Consider the following 26,156-nt stretch of genomic DNA (forward strand, 5'->3'; position numbering starts at 1 on the left):
GCTGTCCAAATAGATATCAAAGGCTGGAATAGAGACACATATTTTGGTCTGCTTATGATCTTACTACATAAAATATAAATTGCAATAGCCATTTAACAAATTACAATAGTTTCATTTCACTTAGTTCAACTTGTGAACTTGGTGAAAGATTTTAGACTCAGTTTAGAGAATTATATTGCATGGAATAAGTGGCTGTAAATATGGTATATAGGAACTTGCCCCCAAAAATCTAGTCTTTTTTACTAGATAACAACAAGGTGCCACTGGTAGAAGAATGAAGAGTCCTGGTTCCAGTAGATCTAAACCTTTTTATTGTTCACAATATTCTACTATGATTTATTTATTATGGTTAATGGAAAATATTTAAAAGATATATTATTATGAACTATAAATATCATATTATTAATATTATTAAATATTTTTATCTGATGTATGTTATTTTATTTATCACTATACTTTGAAAGACAAAACCTACATCATCTGCTATTCAATGCAACCAAACAATTACATATTTCTACTGTGTTAAATTGAAGCAGGTAAATTATGTGTTAAGGACCAAGGTAATACATATTCACGATAGTTCATTGGCTCATAAGAAGAAATTTTGATAAAAAGATTCATCGTTCTTTCTACTTATTGATAAGGGGGCATGGTTATTGGTTTCCTATTTATTTATTGATAAGGATATGTGGTTTAAACAAAGGTGAACGTATCCCACCCCTTCTTTCTTTCTTTTAAAAGATATATACTTGTATGAATTTAGGCCTATGCATTCCCACCCTATATAATTTTCAACACAACTTCTAAAGAACACATTTTAATTTTAACTGAACATGGAATAAACAAACCCCAGGATATTTAGTCAAGTTTAGACAAAAGCCACTTATTCACAAATTACAGATTTTGGATTATCATTCTAAAAATTACTCACAACCAAAATGGAGCACTGTCGTTATTAATATTCTTAAAATAACTACTAATGCTGATTGAATAAAATATATAATAAGCACATTTTATGAAATTTAAAAAAGAATTTTTTTTTTCGGACTATTAGTATTAGTACTTGTACTTGGCACTCTTTCGGATTAACTTAGGATTGTTAGTCTGACTAAATGATCATGTCTAGCTACTGTCATTCGCAAGTCATTGTCTTTTACATTCAATTCATTTATGACGAAATAATTGCACTTCTTAATGTATCTTTATGATTTTTCATTACCTGTTTCATATCAGAAACAAAGAACAACAAGAGTTCGGGGTTATAAGAGCATCCTTAATCATCGTAGATTTAAACTATTTTGTTAAATTGCTCTAGTTACCAATTTGTTTTTGATTAACCGGACATTTACCGGAAATCCGGTTTATTATCCAATGAAATTACCATTTACGCGGCTGTTGCTACAACAACAAATAAATCCCAAGAAGAAAAAGGTTCTAAAATTAATGGTTTTAATTGACTAAGCCAGTTTGTGACCGAAGTTCTTCACTTTTTGAGAATGGTAAGCATGTGTTTGTATATGTCTGGTCTATTTTTGGTGTACAGGTCTTGCTGGCCAGTTCGTGCAGTGTTGATTGTCAACAGCCAAAAAGAAGATAGAGTAGGCCTAGTCAAACTGAAGCAAAAATATGTTTGTGTAGGCCTATTGGACCTAGTATGCTGCATTGGTCATATGGATAGGGCCTACTAACTAATGAGATAACTTTGTCTTTTTAGACAGTTAACACCTATTAAAATACGCTTATACTAATCCTAACTATTAGGCCTAAAACTAATGTCTACCAGCACTCGGATAGTGAGATAATCAATGTTAATAACGATAGGTTTGTAGTCTAACTACTATTTCTACACTGTGACGTGTAGAAAAGATTTTATGGTCAAATTTTTAACCCTCTGTGCATTAGTATCTACACCTACTAGCTATGTTTATAATGCAAACAATAGAAGTGAAAAGTATGAAAAAATTTCCATCATTCTTGTCTCATTCTTTTGTCACTTCGACAAACATCTTTTATAGACCACTTCTGGACTGTGAATTTGTAGTAAAAATCACAGTCAATAGCTTGACTAGTTAAGACCTAGTCATTTTTAGGTTTCTTTATTCATTTTGATGTAGAGAAAAACAATAGGGCTGTTAACCTGTCATTTTTAGAATAGGTTTGTTATATATAATAGATCTATTAATAATAAGCTTATGCTTTGAAATTATATAATTATTTCAAACATTCAACAAATGTCAGGCTTCGTTTAATAAACTAATAACTAGGTCACTGTTGTCATTGTTTTCATAAGTAGTGTTTAGGTGTTGATGGTCTTGGACTCTTTTTTTGTGGGACAAGCTGATGAATTTTTCCTGTTCTCTTTTCAGGGTGATCAGGATGATAGATACACTTTTGTTGTGGAATGGTATGAGGAGATAGCTGCTAGAATAAGACAGTTTTTACTCATTTACTATGTTAAAAATAAAGGTGTTGAAATGGTAAGACAATACTTTTAAATAGAATTATACTTTAAGGGTTGGTTTGGTTTTGAATATGTGTAAGTCTTAATAAGCACCAGACCTGCACGAAACTCACATAATTCCTTCAAATACATCTCAAACTAGAAATCTAAATTTCTATTTCTATATATGGAAGAGTCTCAAGAATTTGTAACTTTCACACATGGATTTGTTGGCTCAAATTTTAATGGTTAGCTGTGATCACTTTTACTTTTACTAGGTTAGCCAAAAAATTCCTGTTTCTGAGACTAAAGCACAATGTTTCAAACGAATTGTGAAGATGTTTCTTTAAATATAGAACTTTTATGTTTACATAATTGAGTTTTTTATAAAAAAAATTTTTGTAATGTTTTCAGTATGATACAAACAGCCGAAAAACTTTCCTAAAAACATCATTACGAGATCAACCTATAGATTTATCAGATCTATATATTGGTAGCAAGATACATATCTTAGGTCGTCAGTTACAGATTACTGAATATGGTGATGAATACACTAAAAGTAAATTATCAACAAAGAAAGAAAAGTAGGTATTCAGAGATTGAATTTAGGAGCTTTTTATTTATTATTTTTTAAGAATTTGATTTTTGAATATAAACCCAGTGTTTCATGTTTCTTCCTCATATAACTTCACTGGCACGTATAATCCTGTTCAATCTAAATTTGTTACAAGTTACGCTTACTAAATATTGTTAAAAAAGGTCTGAATTTGAGGTTAGAAGATTTATAAATGTCTGTCTGAATGCCAAGATTCTCTGTTAAATCTCTGCTTTTTTGGTCTTATAGCACATTCATTTATTTTAGAAAAATAAAATATTTGTCAATGAAAAATTGGGTTGAATTTGAATTAAGGTGTAAGCTTGATATTGCTATTTTTTTACCACTTGAATTTTAAGCAATTCTTTTGAAGCTTTAATATGAATGATTCTATGTCTCCTTTCAGAACTCTGGGATTAATAAAGCCCGATGCTATCAATAAAATGGGTCAAATATTAGACCATATCTACAGAAATGGTTTCATGATTACAAAATTGAAAATGTGTCAGTTAGATAGAAATGAAGCATTTGAAATGTATCAAGAACATCGTGGAAAATCTTTCTTAAAGTAAGTGTAAGTTTTGATTGGAGTCTTTAATTAATAGAAGGATCCAATACTGGCAATTAATCCTTTTTAATTAGTTTACATTTGTCAATTATTTTATTCAATCAGCATTAGTAGATTATTTTAAGAATTATGTACATTTAAGATAATGTAATGTACTAATAAACCATTTATCTCTTGTGTGTTCTTAATAATAAGCATTAATGTATATATAGTACTTATCATTACGTGCCTGAAGACGGCGGGGGAAACACCTCAAAACGTTGACTAAAACTTTAACCGTTGATTGTTGTTCTTTTAAGAGGTGTCTATGTGTAATATGAATTCAGTTAAAAATCCTTCTTTTGTATACCTGATCGGGCTAATAAAGACAGAAATGTCATGCAGTGTGCAAAGCAGGAAACATTTCCAGGACAGGGGCATTAGCTTACTCTTTTTGGAATTACAACAGTCAAGGGATCTTTAAAATGCAAAACCTTTAGCACATTGAGCCTCAGGTTATTGACCCACTCAATGACTTTCATGTGAGCACCTCTGACCTGTATCACTGACTGGGAACTGACCTATGGTACCTTGTTCAAAACAACTATGTTTATATTCTTCAATTTTTTTTGTTTTATATATCTTAGATTAAATATATAAGCTTACTATCTGTCATTATGTTGAATTTTTTAACTTATAATTTGAATTTTATTTACAGTGATTTATTAGGCTATGTGACAAGTGGACCAGTATTAGCATTTGAAATAGTTGGAGAAAATGCTATAGAGAACTGGAGAAAAACAATTGGTCCAACTGACCCTGCTATAGCTAGAAGTGAAGCACCTAAAAGTATCAGAGCTCAATATGGCACTGGTATGTATCAATAAATTAAACAGTTCAACTAGATGTAGGGCTGGGTCAATTTGACATCTAATATTAAATTTTATCATTGATATATAATATTATGGCCTATGTTTATTTATAGAAACAATTTTTTAGTAATATTTTATCAAAAATCATTAATATTTTTAATCATTAATATACATGTATTTATCACAGTAGGGATATTTATGATGACATTGAGATTTTGTACAAACTTTCCATTTGAAAATTAAGTAAACAAGTATTTATGTTAGATAAAATTTTATTATCAAGTTATCTAGATTATAATTAGAAAGAAAATCTTATCTTATTTAGAATTTCTTTGTACATGTATGTCAAAATGCACTGACATTAGAGTATTTAAAATGATACAGATATACAAACCTATTTAGTCAAACTGATTGCTTGGTCTCTAACATTTAGGCATCTAGGACACAGTTTGTGCTGCTGGCTTGACCAAATGTAGTTTATATTGTACTGGAGGATGTAGTATAAAAAAATACCCAATTATTTTATCAACCATATTTATTCTTACAGACAAAACAAAGAATGCCTGTCATGGTTCTGATAGTCCAGCCTCATCAGCTAGAGAATTAGAGTTTTTCTTTCCTTCAACTGGTGGTAAAAGACGTAATACAGCTCAGTTGTCTGATAGTACATGTTGTTTAATTAAGCCCCATGCTGTCAGAGCAGGTATAATATCACTGTCATTATCACTTATAATGGCTTATTAAACTTTCCTTCATTGACAGCAGCATGGCATAATACTTTATTTAGTAGGATGTAGAACAGACATAAGACATAACTGTTTCCTTCACTTACTCAGGAATAAGTCAAGTGTTTATGTTGTGACAAAGAAATGAAGAACTTTACCTAAAACATTTGGTCGTGCATTGCATATACAGTCTGTTATTGATGCAGCACAGTGCTTGAACAAGCTGTCAATGATGCGATCCCTGCCAAACATCAAAAGGCAGGCCCTGCCATGACTTATAGTATGACATTGCAGACTCAAAAATCAAGTAAGTTTCAGAAAGTTCTAACAAAAGGTAAATCATTGTTATAGTTTGTATACAGGTAGAACTGAAAGCAAGTTGAATAATATATTTGTTAATATAATTCAATGTTTTGTTATAACAGGTCTGTCTGGTAAGATAATATCAGCTATTTTAGAAGCTGGATTTGAAATATCTGCTATACAGATGGTCAACTTAGAGAAAGCTAATGCAGAAGAATTTTATGAAGTTTATAAAGGTGTAGTACAGGAGTATAATGGGATGGTAGCTGAGTTGACATCTGGTTCTTGTATAGCTTTAGAAATCCGAGCTCAAGATGCCCCCAAAAAATTCAGAGAAATGGCTGGACCTGCTGATCCTGTAAGTGTAATCCTTATCTCTATTCTTATTTTTATACGCCCACACGTAAGATGGGCGTATATTGTAATCACCCCGTCGGTCCGTAGGTCCGTCCGTCCGTCCGTTCACATTTGGCTCGTGCTCACTCTACAGGCTACAGTTCTTTATGGATTCTTTTGATTTTTATTTTGTGTGTCAATGTCATTATGAAGATGATCCCTATCGATTTTCGTGATGATCGGATAAATGATCGAAATATCGTGTCTGACCTGACGTTTTACTCTATTAGCTATATTGTGCAACTCGTGCTCACTCTACAGGCTACAATTCTTTACAGATTCTTTTGATTTTTATTTTGTATGTCAATGTCATTATGAAGATGATCCCTATCGATTTTCGCGATGATCGGATAATATTTCACCGAAATATCGTGTCTGACGTTTCACTCTATTAGCTATATTGTGCAACCCTGTAGTCACTAAAGACTGTTTAATCATTTCTGACAGCTGCCAGTGGGCGTATGTTACCTTGCCTGGCAAGCTATCTTTTTCTTTTTTGAAAGAATGGGGAACTAATTCAACATCTATCCTTGCATATTTGTAATCAATATGAGAGAGTGGTATAGCATGTCTAGAAAAGGTCCTTTACCAAGATAAACCAAGATGAGAATGGTTATGTACCATACAGAAGTAAAACACATTGTGACTAAATCTTGTCTCCCAGTGTTCAACAATATAAGTTTTTGTCAATATTATCAATATAGCTATGGCATAAACATTGCAAGATTGACCCTTTAACCACTTATAAAGATATAATACAATAAACAGTCTAATGTTGTTTAGCAATTTCAATGACTTTTTAAATGATTATAGGAAATAGCAAGACATTTGAGACCTAGAACAATACGAGCTTTATTTGGTGTTGATAAAGTGAGAAATGCTGTTCACTGTACTGATTTACCTGAAGATGGTATTATGGAAGTAAGTATATAGAGATAATTATTGATTTGATACTGTTTATCTTATTTATCTTATTGTATTGTTGTGTTCAATACATGCAGTGAAAATAGTGTAAAAACGGGATTGAACACAATAATCAGTAGAGGTATCGAACACAACACGAGTTGGACTACAGGGATCTGTTAAATATACACTTCTTTGGTATTTCATTGCTCAATATACTGTGAGCCAAAAAAAAAATTGTTATAAGTTTTTAAAAACCCATTTTTGTGTGACATGTTTTAATATTGATATATTTTATTTTTCAGGTTGAATATTTCTTCAAGATATTAGAACAGTAGAATATATATGGCCATGATTTATACAGCATTCATTTTATATATTTTATCATATTTTAACTTATTACTGATTGTACAGAATTCTAATTAAACTGTAAATAAAGCCATTTTTACCTTCAAATTGTTTAAGATGTTTTACTCACAACTAAATATTTTTTGCACAAGTCCTTTCCATCAAGTATGGGCTTTTTATATGGTTTCATTGTTTTCTTTGAAAGTTTTTGGTTATTATTCCTAACAATAAGGTAGTCCAAACTAGTTCTGGATTTAAATTTGAAAGTTTGTTGAACAAAATGTACCCTATGGCTTCTGTGAATACTCTATCAGAGGAAACCATACTGCAATATATCAGAGATATTAGTATATGGCTAGTCAAATAATTTACTCGTAAAGTATTGCATACAGACATTTTCGGTAACATGTTGGGCAACATCCTGATAACACATCAGGTAAAGTGTTACTATTTCTTGCTGGTGTCTGCCGTTTTATGTACATCACTTCAGATAGATTATGGGATTAATAGCCCATTTCTGATTGGCTGAAATTCATTTGCATCTTGGTAACAAAATTGATCTTGTATGTATTCTAGCATCATTTGTCAACATTCTGCCCAATGTTTCTGACTTGTACACACAAACAACTTTTTCACGAACATGGCATCTTCCCAACATGTTACTGAGAATGTCATTATTTCAGTATTTAAGGGCTTCTGATATCAAGTGAGACATCACATCAGCCATTAGCAAGAACAGCAAACTAACTCTCTAAGCACATAATATATATATTACATATAAAGATATTATCTTCAATGATACCTACCAACATGACTTCTGTATACACCTGAAGTTTCATGTAGAAATATAGGAGATGTGTGTTAAAACGCGCTGAACAATCAATAAAGACAAAACTTTATTTCAAAGGTTTACAATGTATATAATACATCTAGTTAAAATACTTATATTATTAACAAATAAATCAGAGGAAAATCAAATTGTAATATACAATACCAACAGATTCAAATTGCATAAATTGATTAATCCATTCACTATTGACTGCCTATATTCTGCAGCCCATCAGTTTTATATGGGCATGTACACCTTGCTGGCATTGTAAGCTTGATTCAACAATTTAATAACAAAATGTACCCAAGGTAAAAGGTAAAAAGCCGTTAGGCATATTTTATAGCAATTTATATCATATTGAAAGATTGTTCCTTCACCAACAATGTTCCACGTTTATCACATCTAACGTGTTAAGGAAAATGATTGAACAATGAATTTAAAACAAGATTTTAACAATCTCTACAATTTGGGGTCTTGAACCATGTAGTACATGGTTTTGTTGCACATTAAGACTAATTATAATAATCAATGTAGGTTATATGATAAACAAAATGTAGGAATATGATCCCTGTAGAAAAACAAAAGCTTGAATATCTATACATCTGAAATAAAGGTGATTAATTTCCTTCTAAACGACTTTTAAAAACACTCCAAAATCAGTTATCCAAGACTTGTAATTGAATACCTGTTCAATGACAAAAATTTATTTGGAAGCAAACATATTATGATACTTATTATACATTACTAGTGAATTGAATTTCAAAATCACAGTGATCATAGAGAACATGTTGGAATTGAGTTATTTAGACAATTTCAATAATTGATTGAGGGAATAAGTAGGCTATCATCAACTATATGACAGTTTGATAAAAGGTTTACTATTCTGAAGACTTTTTCTTGATAAATTTAACGGGACGACTATAGGGCCATTATGTATACACAAACTATACACTCGACATGAATAGTGCTTATTTAAACATAGTAGTACATTCATAATAACAATAGAATTTAAAAAAATATTGGAATATACAATCGAATAATATACTCAATGAAGAAAACCAGAAAACGTCCACACAATTCCTCTGTAGAAAGAAACCATTAAATATCAAATATGTAATTTTCCATGTTGGATTGATCAGACCAAGCTGAATGTGTAGCACCATCCATTTCCGTCGCTACTGCATTTCCATCTAGCAGCCTGTGATTAGTTCCACCTATTTTATCTTTACAAACAGGACATGATGATATTTCTGTAGCTCCACCACACTCAGTAATTACATATGGATGACCTGGAAACATTTGTCAAATTGTAATAGAGAATTTATTTGACAAGAAAATGAAACTAATGTTGCAATTTTGGTATTAATAATGTCTCACAATAAATTGTCACTTGGAAAGGAAGTTCATTAGTAGTCTGCAAAGGGGTCGTTTGCAAGGTAATAAACAAACTTGCGAATCGCTACAAAATTTGGAGCCTGAAGCGATCACTTCCAATTTTCCTGCGTTACGGCAAAATAATCATTGGAAACTTTTACAGTTGAGTAACAAAATACTTACCATTTCTGCATTTATACCAATGTCCCCGAGTTAAACCTACAGCTTTAACAACCATCACTTTTTCTTCTTCAGAGATACCAAGACCGGATGCTGGTGCCAAAAGGTCTATTTTCTTCAATGTTTCTTTAACTTTCTGTAGATCTCTTTCAGTTAACGGATTGCCATCTGAGAATAACGTATAACATTGTTTTATATCCTTTTGTAGTATACCAAGATCAATGTTTCTTTTCTCAACTGTGACAATCAGGTTGAAAAATTTCAGATACAATGACAATCGTTTCATTTCTGCCTGAGCATCATTCAGTTCCTGGTTACTAAACACCATCCTGTCAAGACTTAACCATTCAACAAACTTCTTAAATTCTTTATTAAGAACATCATATTCTTTATATTTAGATGCAGACAAGGGTTGGTGATTTTCTGCAACTTTTTTAAGTTTAACAAGGAGTTTATCTATTTTGGTCAGAACTTCTAGTTGATTTTGAATTGCCAGTAGATGGTTTTCAGTTGATGCTACAGGAATGATCCGTTCCAATTTCAGCCAAGGACTTGACACTGCTGACGTTACTGGTTTCCTCAAAGCCCTTCCTTGTAATTCTCTTCTCAGCTTTTCAATGGCTGTCTTATTTCCAATGTAGGTCTGTTTTACTTGGTCAACGCTTTGTAAAAGACGATTTATGATGGAGCCATATCGAACACATCTTCTGATTGGAGTCTTACATTTAGGACAAGTTTTCATCTGAATTGATATTGTTTCTGAGGAAGATGTACCTTCTTTCATCCAGTTATCGAGACTTTCATATTCAATAACGTGACCACAGTCTTTGAGCTGTACAAATCTAGCATCCGCTTCATCTTCTGTGCCGAAAAATATCTCAGTAACTTTATCCTTGTGGCAGATTCGGCAAAGATTTGGACATGGTTCTCCACAAAGTCCGATACATTCATGACCGCATTTTAATATTTTGTAGCAAGGATGATTACATGGTGGTCGGTCACATGGCTCAAAACATTTTTTACCACAAGTAAAATGCCGGCATTTCCAGGCGCATGGTTCTTTACATGTAATACAAATTTCTCCACATTTTTTCTTGCATTTACTGTGCTCACATCTGTTTTCACATATCCCCTCACATGGTGGACAATACGAACATTTAGATTGACATTTGTGATCACATATAAGATTCTTGGTACATCTTTGTCCACATGATTTGTGAAGTCTGCCGGAAAAGCAATCAGAACAGGTTCCTGTACATGGATGGCCACACTCTAATGCTGCTCCACATGGTTTTTTACAAACAGCGTATTCGCTTTGTACGCATTTTACATTTCCTGTATGACCACACGGCCACTTTTTCTTAACCATAGCTTGACATTGATGGGGAAATCCGCAAAGATTACCACAACGATGACCACAATCTAGTATAGATTCACAAGGATGTGTACATTTGTGTTTCAATACTGATACAGAACATTTGACCATTTCCAAATGTCCACAGACAGGGATTGTCTTTTCAACCTTAGTTTGACAGTCTCCGCATTCTTGGTAACATTTTTTCTTACAGGGATGACCATCTTTGCAAGTTTTGGTGCATGGTTTAGGACACGAATATTCTTCATGGTCTGGATCTGTAGGATGGCATGCCATGCTACAGGAATGTCCACACTGAAGTCGAGCATTACATAGTTTCTGACATCCACCAAGTGGGGCCATTTCAAAGTCTCCTGGTTTAGTAATTTCTATTCCACTATCATTTGGATGGTTTTGACATTGTAGCAACAGATTTTCTCCAAGTTCACCAGCTTTCTTAAGAATTATTGTCATCTCCTTCCATAGAGAACTTTGAGATGCCAAAATTCCAAAATTACCAATAACATACAATCCTTTCCGAGCTCTGGATAATGCTACACAAACCCTGTTCTCAATCTTCAAAAATCCTATATTTTCTTTAATATTACTTCGAACCAATGACAATAATATGATATCATTTTCCTCGCCCTGGAAATTATCTATTGGTGTTATACGTATACCTTCAAATCTGTGTTTTGGCATTACTTTCTTCAATTGATGTATTTGGCCAGAATATGCCGTAAGGACAGTTATTTGTTTTTTGTCGTAGCCTTGTTTCAGCAAATAGTCAGCCAGTTTAGATATAAACTCTGCTTCGTAGGAGTTTGAATGACTTCTCATCTCTTCATTGTGCTGCTCTTCAAATTTGTGATCTATGAAAAAAATATTTTTCGCCAAGCCCTTTACGTTATCAAATGTTCTGACAGAAAAGTGGTCCATCAAGGTAGGGTATATTGGTTTCATCAATTTTGATATTTCGGGTCTCATTCTATGCTGAATTTCCAAGCAATCACAGTGGACCCCATTTTTCAACATTCTTTCAAATAATGATATTTGTAAATTGTATTTGACGGCAAGATTAAATACGTTAGGATTTGGTCTTAATTGTTTATGATCACCAATAAGTATTAACTGTTCACATCCAGCATTTAAACTTGTTATGACGTGACCTTCTAACACTTCTGCGGCTTCTTCGACCACGATAATTCTTGGATTAACTTCTTGCAGAATCTTCTGATATCTAGCAGCACCTGTGGTAGTCATGGCAATAACTGTGGCCTCGGTCATTATAATTTTATCTTTTCGAAGATTAACTTCTTTCATTGTTTCACATTTAGTTTTATACCTTTCTCCCAGCTCTGAAATCGTTTCTCTGAGTTTATTACAATGCTCTGACACCCAGTATCGATACAATCGCCAACGTCTATTGATGTCGATTTCCCAAATATTCGCGATTCTATCAGCTTCTGCTTTGGTCAATTTAGATCTTGAATTTAGTTTTTTGAGTAGGTTTCTCTTAAGCTTTCGTCTTGATTGCCTCGTCAGTTGAAAGCCATCATTCGGTGTTACTTTATCGGCATCAATATTATTGACATCGAAAGCGATAACTTCTCTCCTATGTTTGATACTTTCCACTACAATCTGCTCGAGATTTCTATCAATGCCTGTCTCGTCAACATCTAGTAACCGATTATTAGTCATAATATCACGTTCATCTTCAACTACTATACCCTCTTCATCTTCTTCTGTTGCTGCAATGTCGTCTTCTTCTGCTTGGACCATTTCGTTCGTAATTGTTCCGTTTACTGCGATGCCCAACCATTCAAGCATTAGTGAAGGGGTTTCAGGAGCAAGATACCCCATCTGAAATAGCATTTTTTCGTAAAAGGACGATGATAGCTGTTCTCTGTGAAATGGAGACATTACAGGCCTCAGTTCATCTTCTTTTAGAATATCTCTGGTAGCTGCCTCTATTCTCTGTCCAACATTCTCAATTGGTCTTTGTAATTCTAAAATATCTCTATGATTTTCATAGTTAATTCTACCAAGATCCCTGAAACGTTTTGCGTCTTGGAATTTTCGCCTCCATGCTTGAATGGAATAGTTTTCGATCTTCTTGCAGCTAATACGACTACCAACTCTAACTATCTTCCCATCGTAAAAATTACTAATTCCCTCCAAAAACTGATCTAAGGCATGATTAGTATAACAAACTATTAACATTGGTCGTTTGATCTCGTCATCATAGTTCCATGCATTGGAATTATGGAGTAAAGCTTTCACGATTTTTAAACCAACATACGTCTTTCCTGTTCCAGGTGGTCCTTGTATTACAGAGAATTCTTTTGTTAGAGCTGTCTGTAGGGCGGCGAATTGTGATTCATCCACGTTTAGTAACTCATGGTTAGGCCAGCTCTGTATATTCAACAAGTTAATCTTCTCAGCAGGTTTAGACTTGCCACTGAACTCATAATTTTGTTTCCTTCCTTGTCGTCGTAGGTTGTCGTCATCTCCTCGTAATGTAACCTTTTCATCTACGAGTGGTCTTAAATCAAGAGCTGGACAGTCTAGTAGATATCTGGGGGGATTAACGGACGAGTTAGATTGAACAATGTATCTCTCGAAGGGAACATGTCCTATATCCTGAAGACCTTTAAGAACATGTTTATATGCCTCGTAATATGCTGTTGTTTCAACCATGACGAACTTTTGATCTGGTGTAATAGCATCAATATCATTAAGTTGATGCTCAAACTTGACATCAATATAACCATCGGCTAGTTTTTTAGCATCTCGATCACAAACAGTGGCAATGTAAAAGGTTTTGAACTCATCAGAAGAAAGACAAACAAGTGAACCAAATATTAAACGTTTAGAGATCTGCCAGTTAACCTTTTTCATTTTTGACACATCGAATTGCAGCCGATACAAAAGATCAGTCCGAGTGCATATCGATCTGACAACAGATACATCCGTGTAAACACGAATATCTGAAAATCTATGTCGCCCATTGTTTTCTCCACGAACCATTATCTGGTATTCTTCTATTCCATTACGTAGAGGTTGAATAAAATCTTCCCTTAACAATCTGAATTGTACATCTAGATAATCGCTTGAACTGGCGTAGCCTCCTTTTACTTTGTTTTTCCTTAAAAATGGTTTTGTGCTGGGGTCAATGTCTTCCATTGTTGGTAATACAGAAATGTCACGAAAGTCATCAGGAGGAGCAAGCTCTTCAGGGGAGTCTCTATGTTCATCTGACAATCCTCTATTTTTAATCTTGATTAAACGTTTGTCCTTTAGATCATGAATTTCTTGATATATCTCCATTAGCTCATCATCAATGTCTGTACGAATTCTTAAAGTGTCCATAACTCCTTCAATTAAAATAGTAAGACCTAACAAATTCATATTGACGCATGTAAAAGGAATATTAAGAAAGAGAGCCAAAACTATCTCACAAACATTTTTAAATGTTTTTTGTGATTCCTCTTCATCAGCATCAGTTGTTATTTTCATCAGGAGATCAGGAACGCCAATCGTAAGAAACGGTGAACTGATTAACTTAGTTAGAATGTTGATCTTATTCTGTGGGGCTGTATTACATGTACATCCTTTGGCTATGACAGATACAGTAAGTTTCACCATGTCCACATTTTGACGTGTTAAATTCAATAGTTCATACAAACCACTCCTTTCATGTCCCAATGAAAATAGTATATCTGCTGGATCCTTTCCTTCATAATAACGCATCCTACCAAAATTTAATACATCAGATTTCCTGTCTTGGTTGGTATCGTTGTCATTTCCTTGATTTCTATGAGGTGGTCTAATTCCATCTGCACGTGTTCTTCTTCCCCCTCGTTGAATAGAATTCGTTGGCACTTGAGACTGACTGTCTCGTTCTCTATGTCCTCTATTCAGGGATTGGCTTGACCCTCTACTTCCGCCGCGACCACGTCTCCCAAAGATACCCCCATGGTTCGGCTCTTGTGCTTCGTTGTTTTGTCCTGTTGGCAATCTAGTCAAAGATTGGTTTGCTCCTCGATTACCACCACGACCTCGCCGACGAATATTACCACGCACAGCTGAATCAAGATCTCTTTGTTGGATTTGACCTTGGTTTCTGGTTTGAGTTGGTATTCTGTCATTTACTGAATTTTGATCAGTTCCTTTATCACAATCATTATCGTCGCCAAGGCTTAAACGATTCAGTAGCCGAGATATCATTTTAGTAGATACCTGGAATAAAAAAAAATCCAAAATATATAACATACTAAGATATTCTCCGAAGGTTTTGTTAAAGGTGGCTATCACACATAATTTAGATGACGAAACACGTATTGTCGTAGTCCAAAGCCTGTAGAATCCTAGGAATAATTTACGATTATCGACTAATTTTAGATAAGAAACATCAGGCAATGTTTTATGAGATATAACGGTCAAAATACCTATCATAGCTAGGCAAGTTTTCCTGTCTGTCCGTCGCTCGTCAATAATTGCTCGTTAACACTCTTGGCCATTCCTGAATTAATTAGACGAAAATTGATGTGTCTTAGTTAAGGATGAAATAAATAATATTTTAATTAACTTTTTTAAAACGAATTATATTTGACCAAATAGTAAATAGCATATTTTAGAAATATTTTCAGGTATAATTTACGACGTTTTATATAATAAAAGGTGTGTTCACTGACCCTTTAATTGTGACGGATACTCATATATAAAAAACTTGTGAAATATTTACTGTACCGGAATTATTTTTTTTTTTGTATGAGTGTATGACTGAAGGTTAAAAGATAGCTTGCCAGGCAAGGTAAGATACGCCCACTGGCGTAAAGGTAAATAAAAGGTAAATAAAAAATATTTGGCAATACAGTAACAGTTACCAGTATGAAATATTCAACCTTCAGTTAAACACTTCTTTTGAACTTTTTTGTGGCGATACTGAATAATATTACCAAATTTTGTCAAAATCTTGAGCGCGTTTATAAGAACAAGGGCAATAACTCATACTAAATATTTTTCGGTTCTTTTGATAGGATTCATCCTTGGTTGATAACAAACACTCGTCAAAATCCAGCAATAATTGAACCTTCTAAAGAGTTAACGAGCTAAAAATTGAACGCGTTTTAAAGGCAATAACTCATACTATATATTTTTCAATTTTTCTGATTTTCAATAGGGTTCATCCGTGGGTGATAACTAACATTCATACCAAGTTCTATATCTGTCAAGAATTGAACCTTCTATAGAGTGTTTACAAGCTAAAAATTGAACGCATTTTCAAGAACAAGGACAATAACTCATACCAATTATTTTACGATTTTTCTGATTCTCGATAGAGATCATCCTTGGGTAATAACAAACGAACGAACGGACGGAAATGGGTGATGGCCATACACGCCCCTATTTCATGCGGTCGTATAAAAATTCATACTAGCGATGGAAGTAAAGTCTGCCACTGGGCGTATGAAACTCTTTTGTAATCTATCTTGAAACAATAAACATGACTAAAAGACTGATTTTCTTGTATTGTGTAGACGGTCTCATAATAATTATGTACACGTCATGCATATCAACGACCGAGAAAAGGATATTTGCACGAATACTCATATTAATGTAAAGCTAAATAATGAATGTGTTCTTACCTGATTGTTTATGTGATCTATAGGTCTACCATGTTATAACATTCAATTGTCAGTAAACATAACGACAGTTACCTAATATCCACATTATATATACGTTATAAAAAAAAACATTTCTTGGAAATTTTAATTTAAGGTTTAAGCCGAATAGTCTCGACCAAACAGACCATACATCAACGTTGTGTTAATGTTATCTACTTTCGTTTTCCATTCAAAATACGAATACATTTCTAGGAAATTCCTTTCTGACGCGTGATTAGTAATAGTTTATATTTAGAATTGTATTTTTCATGGCGTCATTTAGATAAAGGCAAAGGTATATCATAATCTACAATGATGATGGGTTATTGATCCTTGATCCAAATAGACTGTAACGTTAGAGCCAGTTACTTCTTCCCAATGTTTGAGTATGCATCATAAACAAGTAATGTAGGCCTATGGTTGCACTAAAAAATACTAGTGTAGAATATATTATATTGCATATGTCATGCACATAAAGCTACCCCTGATATTCAACAGAAATGTAAATATAGGCCTATTATAATCATTTTAATTTCAGAAAATATTCCTTCATAACAGCCCTTAGTAATTTGACCTTATTTCTCTTTAAAATGATCTAAGTAAAAACGGTGTATGAGGTGGCTATTTCAAGTTTACAATGTGAAGCCCGTATTGGGTGTTGTAGGAACACCAATAAGACCTGTGACAGCCTGGTATGTCATTGATATGATACTAATATCAACTCTAGGCCTATTGTGTATTATAAATTAGAATGACGTTATGTCAACAATATTTAATTTCTGACCATCTGAATTTTGTTCCCGCCATATAATAGTGTCATAAAAGGACACTGTCAAACGCACTGTGCTCATAGATTACGCACCGAAAGTTGTTTTCTGTATTAGATATATACTTTTCTGTAGTATCTTGTATGTCGAGACAGTATGTTTTGCATACAATATTCTCGTCTAGGCAGTTGAATTTCGAAATTAAGAGTAACTATCTGAAAATTTCTAAGTAAACTAGTTAGCCTAGTGATCTTTAAAACCATATATGCGATTACTATGTACATAGGATCTATCTGGAATGGCTACTTTACACATTCCAAGAAACGATTACATTGCGGCTTGTGATACCAAAATTAGAAATTTGTCTATGTGAATAAATTATGTTAGTTCTTGGAAGTATAATTTACTTGATTCTGTTAAAGCGTGCATAACGACAATGTGTAGATCAGTTATTAACTATAGCTAGATATAGGAGAGAACACATCATCCTATGATTGTCTTTTAAAGTTTGCAGTAACTGTGAATTAAGTAAGTGTTTTTTTTTTTGTACCATGCGTTCATAATTGAAATACGCGTAACCGTCAGCCAAGCATCAAAATACGTCAATGACACGATTTTCTAAGCATTTTACCCAATATTTTACGTATTTTGACTAAAGCTTTACTTCGATACAACTAGCCTTCTGTCAAAGTGGTAATAGGCATACTTGGCACTATGTTCTATATTTGAATAGGGACAAGACTGAGCCCACTATACACACATACGTGTAGATGCCAACTCGCATGATAAACTGAGACCTGGACAGTTACCTCAAATCCCAAAAGCTACAGGCAATGCCGTTGGGCTATCTTATTGGCAACCATTAAATTCCGTGATAGATTTGATATCTGACATAAGAAAATACATGGAATGAAATCGTCCATGATATTACAAGGAATAACACTACATGACCAAAATTTAATAAAAAAAAAATTAGATGAAAAAATAGAATGCAAAATAAATGCCAAGATGGTTGTTATTTGATCAAACTTAATACATAAAACAAAAGTAAAAGTAGAATATTGATCATCGAAATGAAAGTAAAAATAGAATATCAACAAGATAATTCTTAGTAGGCAGTTGATAGTTACCACGCGTGACAAATAGACTAAGTAAATAAATATATAGACTTTGATCAAGGTTTATAGGCTAGTATTGAAATAATATTCTTACATTAAACTGGTTTATATGCCAATCGCTATGATTGAAACATTATGCATGTATGACAATTGATCTTGTGATTGTGAGGACTGTAGGCCTACTCTGTATATTGAAAAGGCGATATCATAAATTTCAGAAAATGGAGAATTGGGATGATGAAGATCCAGACGATTATAGGACTGGCAGGTTTGTCATTTTACTTGATTTGATAAGGTTTTGCTTAAAGGTGGTATTAAATATAGATAAATTCCAGATTAAGTTTTTGCTAATAATTTCTAATACGTCTTTGAAGGATTACTCGTAGAATACCCTGAAAAGACACTGTTATGTACAACGCAATTGGAATATAATTACTGCCCCTGAAATCTTAGTATGTAAGTTATTTCACTATCTGTAGGTACCATTTCGACCACGTTAAGCGAAATAGACAAATTATCAAAGATAGGGATTAAGTCAGAAATAACAAATTGTTATCACAGACGACAGAGATTTTTGAATCACTCTATTTTTACCGAACACATATTTGTACTGTTTGCCGATATTCAAAAAAAACTTATTTTGAAAGTTTCAGCTAAAAATATAGGGTTATCATATTAAGGCCACTGCGTAATTTAAATCAGCTACTTTTAAAACAAATTCATATTGATCAAGTTGATACATAGATATAAAGAGCTTATATTTTAGAAATCTTTTCACGTACAGTCAAGGAACATAATTTCGTGGAAATCTATTATTCGTGGATTTCCGGAAATGTTTAATAATGTACATGGGCGACCTTGCGCGACCTAAAATATAATAATGTATACTTTGACAAATACAAAATGGCGGATTTCAGTTATTACCAAACGTCACCATTTTTTATCGGCCGAATTTCCTTATAATCCCAAGCGGTAATCAGAATTCCAAGTGTCGTCTGCTAGAATGTAGTCCAACGAATGAAGTCACGTGATCAACTAGCGGATTCTGTGTCAGCAGAAAATTTCTATGGAACACAAAGTGGACCATATTCTTATGTTGTTTCAGTGACTTTTAGCAATAAATCACGCTACGTATCTTATTTTCTCAGTCACTATTTTTTTTTAAATCGTGATTCTTTGAAGGAATTGTCAATAGTTATAATGAATTGATATTAAAGATAAATACTAAGAGACGTTAATTATACCACCCGGTATCCATACAACGTGTTTTTCTAGACTTATTTATAGATCAAACATTGTACACGAATATAGGTGACGCATTCTGCCGCCGTTGCCGAGTTGGTTGCTCATGAAATACGGGTCAAAGTGAAGGATTCATAAAGAAAATCGAAATAAACCAATTTTAATTATTTGGTAGAATATCTGAGGAAACCTCTAAGACATAAAAAATGTGTTCCTTTTTTTTAACTTTGACGAAATTCGGTGTTGAATCCTTATATCCACGAAAATAGATTACACCACTGTGTATATTTTGTTTACTGCTGTGAAAACGTAGGTCCTACCCATATCGTGTTATTATTCAAATGCGTTTGTATACAACTTATGAAGAGGGATAGAAACTTCACAAAACGTTAATTACTAGAGTAACGAGTGACTTCTCTTTTTTGAACAAATGCATTTAAAATGATACAATCTTAATTGTTGGATATATTTTTCAGGAACAAGCAGAGAAAACCTAGAAAAGAGACAAAAATTACCAAAGAAAAACTTCTGCTGTACATAGATTATTCGTCGAAAGATGCCCTTTTATCACTAACACGTTCAAATGGAGGTTTACGATCTTTCCTTGGGATACCTCAAACAGACGAAATGTTACAACTTGCAGTGCGATGTTTTAGTCATGCATGTAATGGTGATCTGTTAAGTACAGAAATTAACTTTTTGTTAAGCTGTTTACTGGAATACTCATTTATATATGATTTAATTCGACTGGAATCTTTTACACAACAATTAGTTGATGATTGTGCTAATATTGTTTTGAAACTTTTACGAAAATTTCCCCAAGAATGTGTTGTGAAGGTGCGACCTTTAGCTAGAGTTTTAACGGAAAAGACAGAAACAGCCAGATATTTAGACACAAATACAGTGGAGAATATCAAAACTATTAATAATCTGATCGATGAACATACAGCCACTAAAACAGAAGACGCTTCATCATCTAGACCAAGACCTCACAATGACGATGATCTGCCCCCGGAGGACTTTCGTGAATTGACAACCATACCCTTAGAGAGTGATTTAGACATTAATAAGCAACCATTCCTCAGAAAAAATAGACTCCAAGGCCGATATGACAATTGCGACCAGTATCTGGATGTCCAATTCCGCCTTCTTCGTGAAGATTTGTTTGTACCTTTAAGAGAAAGTATCAGTGAATATCAAAGTCACTGTGGAAACACATCTAAAACTATATCATCTATACAGGTGTATTTCAATGTTAAATTGATCCGACCCATCTGTACAAACAATGGTTTGGGTTACACGGTGTCTTTTGATGCTAAGAGGGCAAATAATATTAAATGGGAAAGCAGTAAAAGACTAATGTATGGTTCTTTATTATGTCTGTCGAAGGATAATTTTCAAAATTGTGTTTATGCTACGGTGGTGAATAGAGATAAAAAGGACATTTCTAATGGATTGCTCGGTATCAGGTTTGAGTTTCTGGATATTGAAGAATTGAATACATTTGTACTAGAAAATCGCAGTCATCGCTTCTGTATGGTTGAATCACCGTCTTACTATGAACCATACAAACACGTTCTTCAAGGCATGCAGCATATGAATGAAGCCAATTTTCCTTTCTATAATTATGTAGTTGAATGTGACACAAACATTCAACGTCCAGCTTATTTGAAAAGAAATTCTGGTGCTCTGTATGATTTAAGACCGGTTGTGGATCCAAACTTTAAGATTAAACCTGGTACAGAGATTAACTTTGATTCAGAATTTAGTAGCTTAGAATATATTGACATTCAAGACGATAAATGCTGGCCAAATCCTGAGAAACTTAAATTAGATCCTTCACAGGCTATAGCTCTCCGACAAGCTCTAAATAGAGAATTTGCCATAATACAAGGACCTCCTGGAACGGGAAAGACACATGTTGGTCTGAGTATTCTGAAAGTTCTTCTTCATAACAAATCGATTTGGTGTCCTGACGACAATAATACACCGATTGTAATTATTTGTTATACCAACCATGCCTTAGATCAATTTCTTCTCGGGGCCCTGGACTTTTTTGATGGTAATCTGGTTCGAGTTGGATCTCGATCACAAGACGACAGAATTAAAGATTATGCTATAACAAATCACAGAACTCGATCAAGAGAAGGAAAAAAGGTTTCCCAAGCTGTTCACAATTCTCGAGTTGGTTTGAAAGACGATATGGATCTTCTGAAAACCGAAATTGAAGAAAGTGCGGTCAAACTACAAATAGCTCAACGAGATATTCTGCATGAGGATTTTCTGAAAGATGAGGCTATTATTACAGATGAAATATATGTCCAATTAAAAGACGGAAAGAAAACATCCATTTTGTTAAAGTGGTTGGGAATCCAACAGAAGATAAATGAGATCGAGCGGAAATATCATATTGACGCCTACAATATAGGTAATACCACTGATAATGTCGAATATGATCATGATGACTATGATGAAGATTTACCAGATGTATGGACTCAAGTAGTTGAACGTGAAATAGACGACGATGATGATGATACATTACCGGAACTAAACCAACTGACACGTTCCATTATATCAAAAGCGCAGTTGCTGGACGTTTCATCTTTGGACGACATTTCAGTTGATTTTGGAACCGCGGAGGAAAGAAAACTTAAAGTAGATAAACGAAGCGAATTAAGAAAATTGAAAAGACAGCTTAGATTAAACATTTCTTCGGATGATTGTATGAATAGAATGGAGTCTCTCAACATTCACAATATTTGGAAGCAGAAATATCTGCAGAGATGGCGATTATACAGATATTGGCTGAATCTGTTTGTTGAGAAATTGTCCGGCAATATAATAAATAGAGAAATTGCTTATGAAAATATTGCAACACGTTATAAAACGGTGTTGTTGGCAGAAGATAGGGACATAATAAAAGAGGCTGGACTTGTCGGATTAACAACAACAGCAGCAGCTAAATACCATTCAGTTTTAGCTGATATTGGTCCAAAAATTATCATCTTTGAGGAGGCAGCTGAAGTTTTAGAGGGGCATATCGTGGTTAACCTTAGCCGTCATTGTGAACATGCCATTTTCATTGGTGACCACAAACAGCTCCAGCCCAACCCAACTGTTTATAAACTAGCCAAACAGTACAATCTAGATATATCACTTTTCGAAAGGCTAATAAACAACAAGATTCCATTCGACACACTAAACAAACAGCATCGAATGCGGCCTGAAATAGCCGATATTGTTCGAATTGTGTACCCAGCTCTTGAGGATCACGATGTAGTGAAACATTATGAAGATATAAAGGGAGTTGAGAACAATTTAGCGTTTATCAACCACAGCTCTCCCGACGAAACCGACGAAGACACCAAAAGCAGAGCTAATAAATACGAAGCTGATTTTATCAAATCCTTGTGTGATTATTTTCTTAAGAAAGGTTACAGACAAGATCAAATAACAATATTGACAACTTACTCTGGACAACTCGCCTACTTTACTGATATATTACCTAAAACTAAATATTCCAAATTACGAGTAGCCACAGTAGACAGTTACCAAGGACAGGAAAATGACATCATCCTACTTTCTTTAGTGCGAAGCAGTGATGAAGAAAAGATTGGTTTCCTCGCAAAAGAAAACCGTATTTGTGTGGCATTTTCTAGAGCTAAAATGGGGTTTTTCGTCATAGGAAATTTTGAGCATCTCCAAACACACAGTACTCTTATTAAAAATATGGTAATGAAAGCTTCTCAAAAAAAGGTTTTACATGACGGGTTGAAGATTTATTGTTTGAAACATCACGACACTCGATATGTTTCCTTACCATCAGACTTCAGAGAATGTTTGGAAACCTGTGGAGAAAGACTGAAATGTGGTCACGCTTGCTTGTTACCCTGTCATTCTAAAGATGAACATGATGATTATAAATGTGCTGAACAATGTAGTAGAAAATGCAATGCAGGACATCCTTGTAACAAGAAATGTTTTGAAAAATGTTCACCATGTACGTACCAAGTAATGGCGATATTGCCTTCTTGCGGACATGAACAGATGATTGCTTGTTCTGAAGAACCATGGATGGTTCAGTGTAGGAACAATATCAAGAAAACCTTACCATGTGGGCACGAGGGAGAAGGTGTATGTTCACCTAATCTGACCAGCTATTGCAACCAGACTACAAAAGTAACCAGATCTAAATGTGGTCACACATCAGAAGTTCCATGTCATGAAAAAGACTCAGACCTGTGTAATTTTGAATGCGAGAAGATACTTGATTGTGACCATGAATGTTCTGGAACCTGTACACAGTGTTACAAAGGAAGACTCCACGTATCATGTCAGAAACCTTGTGGCCGAGAACTGCTTTGTGGGCATATCTGCAAAGATTCGTGCACATTCTGCCCACCATGTGATGATGTATGTATTAATAAATGCCAGCATAACCGATGTATTAATAAATGTGGTGAAGAATGTATACCGTGCAAAATGCAATGTACCTGGCAGTGTAAGCACATGAAGTGTACTAAACGTTGCAGCGAGATGTGCGATAGGGAGAGATGTAACAAACCGTGTAAGAAGTTGCTACCCTGCGACCATTTTTGTATAGGTTTATGTGGTGAAACTTGTCCCAACCTATGTCGATTATGTAACAGAGAGGATCTTGAAAAATTGAATATTTGGGGTTCTGAAGATATTTCAAACAGTGGATATATTATGCTTGAAGATTGTAAACATACCTTAGAAGTGACTGGCCTTGATAAGTATATGGACATTTCAGATGACAACAGTGATAAACAGATAGCTTTTAAAAGATGTCCTTTTTGCAAGACACACATCATCTCAACACCAAGATACGGCAATCTTATTAAAACTGTCTTCAACAGCATTTATGCCATAAAAAACAAAATCATGGGAAATTCTGAGAATATATTCAAGTTACAACAGCTTATTGAAGACAAAAAAAGGAATGTCAACCTAAAAGTGTTCATCTCGAGCATATTTGATACCAAAAATTTTGTGCAATCAGAGAATCACTTGAAAGCTATCCTTAACCAAATATATATCTATGAAAAAATACTTTTCATGCGAAATCAGTTAAACAGAACTAAAGCTCAACTGCAGCTGCATGACGATTATTTCGGAAGAGAAGTTCAGTTATTGATTGATCTAGAAAGATGGACTTCGGTAAAAAGAAAAATATTTTCTACTCAAGAAACAAAAGACGCTAAATTGGAAATTAAAAGGCTATGGCGACTGGTTCAGCTTTGTGTAGGTCGTGAACGAGCTAATGGTAACAGTGATGTACCACCTACTGTCATTGTACGTCTTGCAACAACAATTCGTGAAATTCATAATGGTCGGAGTATACCAGAAGAAGATGTCACAGAACTATTGGAAATTGTAGAAGAATATATTCCTAGAACAACACTGGGTATTACTGATAACGAGAGATTAGAGATTTTACATGCTATCGGTGGGCGGAAAGGAGAATGGTATCAATGCGCAAATGGTGAGTCGTACAAATGTTGTGATCTTATCATTCTTATTTCTCATTATATAATCAAAGGATATATTTGAACCCCATAACGAAATTGTGACCCAATTGTCTTCAGGATGAAAATTGGAACGCCTGAATATAAATATACATTGTCCTGTATGTACCAAAAATCAAATAAAATTTAAATGAGTAGATTTCAGCTTGACAATGAATTCAGTAAATGTATGATAATTCTATGTGGTGCATACATAATGTTAATTAATGTTAAGTGAATGTTCTTCGGGCAGAATATAATTGAATATGATTATAAAAACATTAGTCTCAAGCTTATAATTGAATTCTCCATTGAATTTTCAATCTCTGTAATATGTGTTTCAGGTCATTATTATTCAGTTGGAGACTGTAGCAGACCACTGGAGAAATCAATTTGTCCTGAATGCAGTCATGAAATTGGTGGATTAAATCACGCACTAGTAGGTGGTAACATTCCAGCTCCAGAATTTGATGATGCTGAAGGCCCAGTTCATACCGAAGAAAGTGACTACCTGTTAGCCTTAGAATTACAGTTTGGATAAAAATCAAGTTATTGTGGGACTTTGCTTTCAGCAAAGTCCCAGTTTGTTATCGAAATGTCAATTCTTTTTTTTTTTTTTTTTTTTTTTTTTTTTTCGATTTTTACACACCTTCCTCAGCTTAGACTACAATAGTTGCAGCAACCATTCAACATTCACGAACCTTAGATATAGGCGACGATGTGCATAAATATATTTTGGATCTTTTTTGCAAAACCGGAAGTGCCACAGTTCAATATGTGCAAGAATAGATAATCGGCTCTAGAAGTCGTATTTTTCGGTCGATTTTCTTTGGGTTTGCATTTTTGGAATCTACTGTTAAAATTTGAAAGAATAGCAGTTTCAAAATTTCAAAATTCGAAAATTTGTCGCAGACATTTTTTGGCCGATTTTCGAAATTTTTGGACCATTTTTCAGTTTTTTTCGGA

The 26,156-nt window shown here is 34.0% G+C and overlaps 3 protein-coding genes across 3 annotated transcripts; 2 read left to right on the plus strand and 1 right to left on the minus strand.

Annotated features, from left to right (window-relative positions):
• The first annotated feature begins 1,377 nt into the window (after positions 1-1,377).
• LOTGIDRAFT_187020 (hypothetical protein) lies at positions 1,378-7,237 on the plus strand. The gene is made up of 9 exons (XM_009052198.1): positions 1,378-1,499; positions 2,367-2,477; positions 2,855-3,024; positions 3,442-3,603; positions 4,301-4,455; positions 5,002-5,157; positions 5,605-5,840; positions 6,692-6,799; positions 7,087-7,237. The coding sequence occupies exons 1-9, from the start codon at positions 1,497-1,499 to the stop codon at positions 7,117-7,119; spliced, it is 1,134 nt and encodes a 377-aa protein (XP_009050446.1). The 5' UTR covers positions 1,378-1,496; the 3' UTR covers positions 7,120-7,237.
• Positions 7,238-8,845: 1,608 nt separating this feature from the next.
• Positions 8,846-14,619, minus strand: LOTGIDRAFT_213601 (hypothetical protein; the record flags this gene model as incomplete). The annotated part of the gene is made up of 2 exons (XM_009052199.1): positions 8,846-9,247; positions 9,516-14,619. The coding sequence occupies 2 exons, from the start codon at positions 14,617-14,619 to the stop codon at positions 9,057-9,059; spliced, it is 5,295 nt and encodes a 1,764-aa protein (XP_009050447.1). The 3' UTR covers positions 8,846-9,056.
• Positions 14,620-20,289: 5,670 nt separating this feature from the next.
• On the plus strand, positions 20,290-25,731 carry LOTGIDRAFT_114003 (hypothetical protein; the record flags this gene model as incomplete). Its single annotated transcript, XM_009052200.1, has 2 exons — positions 20,290-25,168; positions 25,535-25,731. The coding sequence occupies 2 exons, from the start codon at positions 20,290-20,292 to the stop codon at positions 25,729-25,731; spliced, it is 5,076 nt and encodes a 1,691-aa protein (XP_009050448.1).
• Between the last annotated feature and the right edge of the window lie 425 nt (positions 25,732-26,156).

This window comes from Lottia gigantea (genome assembly GCF_000327385.1).
Source record: "Lottia gigantea unplaced genomic scaffold LOTGIsca_18, whole genome shotgun sequence".
Taxonomy (NCBI): domain Eukaryota; kingdom Metazoa; phylum Mollusca; class Gastropoda; family Lottiidae; genus Lottia; species Lottia gigantea.

What these genes read in the sequence shown, in the direction of transcription:
- LOTGIDRAFT_187020 (XM_009052198.1), top strand. An exon ending in AAAATAAAGGTGTTGAAATG is followed by an intron (nt 2,478 to 2,854) that starts GTAAGACAATAC and finishes TAATGTTTTCAG; the next exon opens with TATGATACAAACAGCCGAAA. An exon ending in CTGAAGATGGTATTATGGAA is followed by an intron (nt 6,800 to 7,086) that starts GTAAGTATATAG and finishes TTTATTTTTCAG; the next exon opens with GTTGAATATTTCTTCAAGAT.